The sequence below is a fragment of the Nematolebias whitei genome, chromosome 19, assembly GCF_014905685.2.
Source record: "Nematolebias whitei isolate Nwh7 chromosome 19, NemWhi1, whole genome shotgun sequence".
Taxonomy (NCBI): Eukaryota; Metazoa; Chordata; class Actinopteri; order Cyprinodontiformes; family Rivulidae; genus Nematolebias; species Nematolebias whitei.
The window spans coordinates 13,795,467-13,803,178 of NC_056516.1; the positions used below are offsets into that span (position 1 = coordinate 13,795,467).

General features: G+C 45.9%; 1 protein-coding gene across 1 annotated transcript in view; it reads right to left on the minus strand.

Moving 5' to 3' along the window:
- Window positions 1–512: 512 nt before the first annotated feature.
- stx12 (syntaxin 12) overlaps window positions 513–7,712 on the minus strand; it is a gene marked incomplete in the record, with an annotated part of 18,626 nt that continues 11,426 nt past the window's right edge. The window contains 2 exon segments of the mRNA XM_037693574.1: window positions 513–1,198; window positions 4,654–4,736. Of these exon segments, the coding sequence (XP_037549502.1) occupies window positions 1,106–1,198; window positions 4,654–4,736 (176 nt within the window).

The following is a 7,712-nucleotide window of genomic DNA, read 5'->3' on the forward strand; positions in this document are numbered from 1 at the left end:
CTCTCACTGAGTCAGAGGGTCTCATTACCTCGTTGTTACGCACTGGACCACTGCATATGTGCACAGTGCATACTTGTACCTTCAGAACCCACATCATTCATTTATTAAGGTCCATCCATAAGTGGCTGTTGTATTTGTTCAAGGCAGTCGTATTTGTTCATAACTTTATTATTAAAAAGCCTGAGTTACTGGATCCAAGCATTTACTGGAATAGCACCCTCGGATCCTGTTCCGCCAGTCTCCGGCTCAAATTAAGCACTGGTGGCGTTTTTTGTTTTTTTTTTAAACCTATTTAACCTCATTAATGAAACGTTTTTTTACAATGATCACCTATAATCAAATTTAAATTACAATAAGTCCAAGTTGCTGAGCAACCAGTTAGATTACAAATGGGAGTGAATACTTTTTAATCCACTGAAACTTTTAGGGCAACACGTCTGAACATTTACAACAAACAGGTGAGTTTGTTGCGAAAAGATTAGAAAAAAAAACCTTCAAAGGAGACCGAGTGCTTAAGACATTTATTGTGCATATACTGTCAAGAGTCATAGAAATAAACTTAAAACATTTCAGAATTTATCATATAATATGCATATGTTCATTAGAGTATTCATTGAAATGTACTTTTCTAGTTAATGTGTGAAGCGTTGAACATCCCACCACCCACCCTGCTGCAGCACAGCGAGGGGACAGAGAAACGACATGACCTGTGGTTCTACCAAGTTACTGATCCAAAAAACAAACATTACAGAGTACAAGCTGCACATCTTTAAGTTATTCACAGGAATTTATATTTACATTTGAAATACAATGACAGCAAGTGTTAGTGCAGGAAATGAGAAATAAGAAGTGGGGAAATGTCAGGAATTTGAAAAAGCTAATTGCTCCTTTACACCACTTCATTCCACCACTGGAGCTTCTTACAGATCAGCAGACTTTTGACTTCAAGATGTTCAAACCAACAAACCCTCCGAGGATCAATGTTGCAGATTTTGTTACAGAGATCTGATTTTTGTTCTTTTTTTTTTTTTGTTAAGTTTGTGATTCCAGGCAGGTTCTCGTTGTTGGGATGGGACAAAATAAAAAGGAACATTTTAATTCTGGCTCACTTAGACAACCAGACGATGATGGCGATAAGTATGGCAAGTGCGATGGAGAAAACTAAGGCGAGGATGCACATCTTCTTCCTGGACTTTTGCTGTGGGAAGAGAATGTAGAGACAAGACGTTACTGACAGGAAGGCGCTTCATGACAGAATAAATCCCCTTTTCCATAGTGACTGCTCAGGACAGTTCAGCTCGGTACATGTTGCTGTTCTATATGCAGTTCAGTACCGCTTCTACTGGGAGGGTCCAGAATCCAACTTGCCTTACCAGCTGGTGGCAGTAGTGCTGCATTAAGCTATTTACTAGCCACCACTAAAGTATTAGAAGAAGACCCTGAAAAGATACACAACCAAAATGGAGGATCTCGTAGCTTTGTTGAACATTCTGCTCAGTCTGTGGCTTTTTGTCAAACGTCAAAGAGAAGAGATCCAGAAAAGGCTGCGGGCAGCGAGGAGAAAGACTCTGGAGAAGTACAGGAGAGTGTGGGAAGACATAAGGATGCAAGTTAAACGACGTGTGAGGGTAAGCTAATGCTAAACTGCTATATCTAGTGGGAGCCGAGCGTTAAAAGTATGTAAATGTCGATTAAATATGGTTTAGCAATACATATGCTGTGTTTGTGTTTCAGATGATTCTCCAACAAAATAATCGCAGCAGACCTACAGTCTGTTTCCATCCAGCTCTGGAGCGACAGCATACAATGTGTGCCATTAAAGAAGAGAGTGGCTGGTACCTTCCCTGTCCTAAACCATCGATGTATCATTTCAGTATAGATGTTGACAATAAAGATGTATTAAAAATATCTTGACTTTTGTTATGACACTTTACTTTTGTTATTTACCAAACTGGATGGATGGATGGAATTATAATAATAAAAATGGCCTGAAGAGTTAAAATAAGTCATTTAAATTTGATGTGTTCAGGAAGAGTTAACTCTCTTTTAAAGACCAACTAGTTTTATTTTTGTGAATAAAATAAAATAAACAGTATTTTATGCAGTTAAATAAGGTGGTTGATTTTTCCCTAAGCGTCATGAATGGTCATAAAGTTAAACAATAAAAGGGTTAACCTGGAAGCTTCAGAACTTGTCCAGATAAAACATAATTCATGTCAGATTATTACTGTCACACACCCACGGATTGGATCAAATCTGGTTCTATTTTGTATAGGCGTAGCCCTTTAAGGCCCTCGCTAGTGGGTTTTATCCCGTCACGCAAAGCGTAGCACTGAAAACTTTAGTCCACGCCCACCTGTCATGTGGGCCCCACCCGATCCGTATAAATTACGTTGAGAGTGGGTAATCGCCTCACATTTTTCTTCAGTAAGCAACCAGTACTGATCTTCCAAGAATGCGATGTCCAGCACCAACACCATCCGCCTGTGCCGGTCCTGCAAGACCGGCTGCATGCTGAGTTTTGACCAGCACGACACCTGCGAAGGATGCCTGGGTCCCAGCCACGCCGACCTCGCCTCCTCCTGCCGTCTCTGTGACCTCCCTCCTGAGGAGAGGCAGAGGCGAGCAGGCTTGTTCAAGACTGATGTCGAGGAGTGCCTCTCCGTGGCGGGGGACTGTTCGCTGGACGACGCCATCGCCTTTTTTGACGCCGAGTCTCGGAGCAAATCGGATGGTTCCTCCAGGACAGGCGACGTCAGCAGCAGCCCCGATGCTCATTCCCTCCCAAAGAGCGTAGTGTTGGAACGGGGGAGCTTGGCCAAGCGGATGCTACCCATTCCACCCCGGGCCTTTCCGCATCAGTGACCACACCGCTCCCAGTCGTCGATGCCCTCCTCTCTGAGCTGCCCGGCATAATCCAGGAGGCGGCTGACATGAGGGACTTTCCGTCCCTCTTCTCCCCCCGCCCAGATCGGATGATCTAACAGGAAGGTTTGGCTCCACCCTGGCTCGCCGCCCTGACCCCATCTGGCCTCGTTTCCCAGCAGTGACGTCCTACTGGAACAAGGCTGCAGCCGGACCTGGTAAATTGAGAGCGCCCGTCTCCACCTTTGCTCCCAGAGTGTATTGGTTTACTGAGTGGAATTTTCCATCGTTAACCCCCCTGTAGCCAAGCCTGGTGGAAGCACTTGGAGCAAAACTGTCCAGGTTGGACCAGCATCCTGTTCCTCCAGGGAGACACGACCAGACGGTGACGTCACTCTCCAACCGACCCCACCAGTGTGTGTTCCAGGCAGCTGCAGTGAACAACAATGTCGCTCTGCTGGCCTACAGCATCTTCAAGAGGCTGGAGGAAACAGACCTGCCTGAGGAGACAAAGAGCTTGCTCTGCAAGGCATCCAACATCGTCCTCAACCTGTGCGCCTCCTCTGCTGTCTGCCTGTCTCGCAATGCCGCCTGGATGACAATGATCCAGAGGTCCACCTGGCTCCGACACTCCCCCTCCTTGCCAGAGAAACTGCAGAAAGACCTGCTGGAGGGCCCCATCACGACGGACGCGCTGTTCGGAGCCAATTTTAAGGCCATGCTTGAAAAATCGAAGAAGTCGGAGGAGGTGTCGGAGACTGTGCGCCACCTGATGAAGCCGCACTCCGTACACCATCAGCGCTGGTGTACGGAGAAAGGTGTAGAGGCCATCTCATGTCCACTAGGTGGCGTGCTGTCCTTTCTGCAGCAGCTGATGGACAGAAATCTGGCGTTCAGCACAATTAAAACGTACGCTGCAGCCATCTCTTCTTGTCACGAAGGCTTCGGTGACAGAACAGCTTTTAATCACCCGCTGATGAAGCGTTTTCTAAAAGGTGTACGGAGGCACAGACCGGTGTCACGTCCACTAGCTCCACAGTGGGACTTAACGATGGTTCTGCAAGCCCTGATCAAAGCTCCTTTCGAGCCGTTAGATCAGGTTTCGATTAAATTCCTATCACTTAAAACAGCCCTGCTGTTGGCTTTGACATCTGCAAAGAGAGTGAGTGATTTATCTGCCCTCTCTGTCACTCAGTCATGTCTGACATCAAGCTGATGGCAGTTCAGCGAGGGCCTTAAAGGGCTACGCCTATACTCATAGAATCTGGGGTTACAGTACGTAACCAACGATTTAGGTCAAAACCATGACAAACTTGAAACAGGTTTTATATACAGAGTGAAAATTTATACAGATTATTAAAATGATCAAAATGATGATCAAATATATATATCAGTGTTTCCCCTACCATTATACAAGCGGGGTGCCCCACCCCGTCAACAGAACTGAGCATCCCACCTATAAAGACCCCCCCCTCCCCCCCGGACATAGCGCTAAGCTAGCGGCACACAATACAGGCGCTCTAGCTAAAGGCATCTCTTCCCTCATGCTGAATGCAAGATCTAGTGACTCCGTCCCCTGACCAATCAGTGCCCGACAGTGTTCTGACGTCACGTTTTGGTGCCGGCTCATCTCCCTTGGTACCGCAGAGAAATAGGTCCTGGAAAACGGGCTGGTTCCACGAAAAATTGCTAGTGGAAAAAAAGGGTTTGAACCATACCGAGCAGAGTCGAACTGTGCTGAAGAGGAACTGTGGAAAAGGGTCATAACTCAGCCAGAGACAGACCCACCTGGTAGTAGGCAGCCCTCTGGAGCTGCTCTGCTCCTCGCTCCACATGAACTTCAGCGTTCTCCACGTTTGCCTCAATGCTATCTGTAGGACAGAAGGTCATCTGATGAGAAACCAACTTGAATCTTAAACTAAAAACAGCTTCTCTTGTTTGCACCCGTTTAGTGACACTTTACAAAGCTGAGATTTTAAAAGCTCCTTTGTATCTCCATGTAGACAGGACTAACAGGAAAACGATGATGTAGCAGCCTCACAAATGTCTACTACGACTTACGATCCTCAAAACTAAATCAATGAACTGTTTTGAAATGATCCGTAACATGACCTGTTTGGTAGAGCTGCTGAACGGGACTACAAGACTTTATTTATACAGCTCGTTTCATACACGTCAACTCAATGTGCTTCACATTAAAAAAGAAAAACAAGGACGACAAAAATAAATAAAACATTAAACAATTATTTAATCATTTAAAAACAAATAATAAACTAAATTAAGATGGAAAAGATCTCAATCCTAACCCGGAGAAAAAGAAAAGTGTTTCACCTGTATTTAAAAATCTTCCCATTTGGAGCGAACTTCAGTTTTATTATTAATTTGTTGTGTTTGCGTGAAGCAGAACAGCTCATTCATCATGTTTAAATCTGAACTCCACGGTCTGACCAGAGTCTGTACATCTCAGAACCAGGTCCATATTTCATTAACAGTTTACTCATCTGGTCTCAAACCATTTAGAACAGGGGTGCCCAATATGTCAATCGTGATCTACCGGTTGATCGCAAAGGCATTATGCGCACTCCAGGCGGCTGCAGTTTTTCTGCACTAACACCAGTTATAATAAATGTCAGAGAGCAGAGTGTTTTTATGCTGCTCACTCTTTTTCAGCATGTAAGAGCAAAACTAATAAAATATAGGATCCAGAAAGATGTTAGTTAATCCAAACTGATGAATACACTGTCATGAAGATACTGCATGCATGATGAATGCAGCTGAGCCTTGCATCAGGGTTGCCAGATAAATGTAAATGCACATGTTCAACAAACCCAACACACACCTTATCTTAGAATATCTTTACTCAGCACATATGACAGTGTAGGTCAAAATACTATCATTTTAAAGCCACAGTACTATAGTTCATAATTTCTTATCTGGCAACCCGACGGACATGGAAACTACAGTGTTTTTCATGTAAACCTGTTCATTTTTTGTTTATTACCCCCAATAAACATTTAAAAAACACTAATGTTTCCAGAGGTTGTTTTCGTGTAAACAGGGCCTTATTTCAATCATTTTAAAAGTAGCTCCCATTATGAAAAAGTGTGGGCTGAGCGGTAGCCAGGGTAAAAACTTTAACACTGGAGTAATGGGCTCAGGTATCTTAGTTCTGGTCAGAACCCAAGCTGCAGCATTTTGAACGAGCTGTAACTTCTTGGTTACAATAATCCAGTCTGCTGGATTGAAAATCAGGACTGAGTTTCTCCTGGTCTGACTGGGATACCTGGAAGTCAGGTCAGAATCTAGCCAAGATTTCTGACTCGATCATTGGTTTGAGGTGTTCACTGACAGCACTCCTCTTTTCTTTAGAGTCAAACACAATTATCTCCGTTTTGTCGTGATTCAGTCGGAGGAAGTTTTGTTCTTTGGAAAAACACTCAGTGAGAAAGTGCAATTAAGTTTACTATTGAACATTTCAATCAATGCTTTGAACGTTTTCCTCACCGTTTGTGTAACTGGTATGGACTGTGTTTACACAGACTCAGTGGTTAAAAAGCTCCTCGGTGGCAGGGCCCCAGGGGTGGATGAGCTTCGCCCTGAGTTCCTTAAGGCTCTGGATGTTGTGGGGTTGTGTTGGCTTACACGACTGCAATATTGCGTGGACATCGGGGGCAGTTCCCCTGGATTGGCAGGCTGGGGTGGTGGTCCCCCTATTCAAAAAGGGGGACCGTAGAGTGTGTTCCCACTACAGGGGGATCACACTCTTAAGCCTCCCTGGTAAGGTCTATTCGGGGGTTTTGAAGAAGAGGGTCCGTCAGATAGTTGAACCTCAGATTCAGGAGGAGCAGTGCGGTTTTCGTTCTGGTTGTGGAACACTGGACCAGCTCTACACCCTCAGCAGGGTCCTGGAGGGTGAGTGGGAGTTTGACCGACCGGGCTACATGTGCTTTGTGGACTTGGAGAAGGTGTTCGATCATGTCCCTCGGGGGGCCCTGTGGGGGGTACTCTGGGAGTATGGGGTACCGGGCCCTTTGACACAGGCTGCTAGATCCCTGTATGACCAGTGTCAGAGCCGGGTCCGCATTGCCGGCTGTAAGTCGGGCTCGTTCCCAGTGAGAGTTGGACTCTGCCAAGGTTGCCCTTTGTCACCGATTCTGTTCATAACTTTTATGGACAGAATTTCTAGGTGCAGCCAAGGTGTTGAGGGGATCCGTTTTGGTGGCCTTAAGATCGCTTCTCTGTTTTTTGCAGATGATGTGTCCTATTGGCTTCATCAAGTCGTGATCTACAGCTTTCTCTGGAGCAGTTCGCAGCTGAATGTGACGCGGCCGGGATGAAGATCAGTTCCTCCATTTCTGAGGCTATGGTCTTGAGCCGGAAACGGGGAGAGTGCACTCTCTGTGTCGGGGAAAAGGTCCTGCCCCAAGTCGAGGAGTTCAAGTATCTTGGGGTCTTGTTCTTGAATGAGGGAAAAATGGAGCGTGAGATCGATTGACGGATAGGTGCAGTGTCGGCAGTGAAGCTGGCGCTGTACCGGTCCATCGTGGTGAAGAGAGAGCTGAGTCAAAAGGCGAAGCTCAATTTACCGATCGATCTATGTTCCTACCCTCATCTATGGTCATGAGCTTTGGGTTGTGACCGAAAGAATGAGATCACGGATACAAGCGGCCGAAATGAGTTTTCTCCGCAGGGTGACCGGGCTCTCCTTTAGAGATAGGGTGAGAAGCTCAGTCATCCGGGAGGGACTCAGAGTAGAGCCGCTGCTTCTTCACATCGAGAGGAGCCAGTTGAGGTGGCTTGGGCATCTGGTTAGGATGCCTCCTGGACGCCTCCCTGGTGAGGTGTTC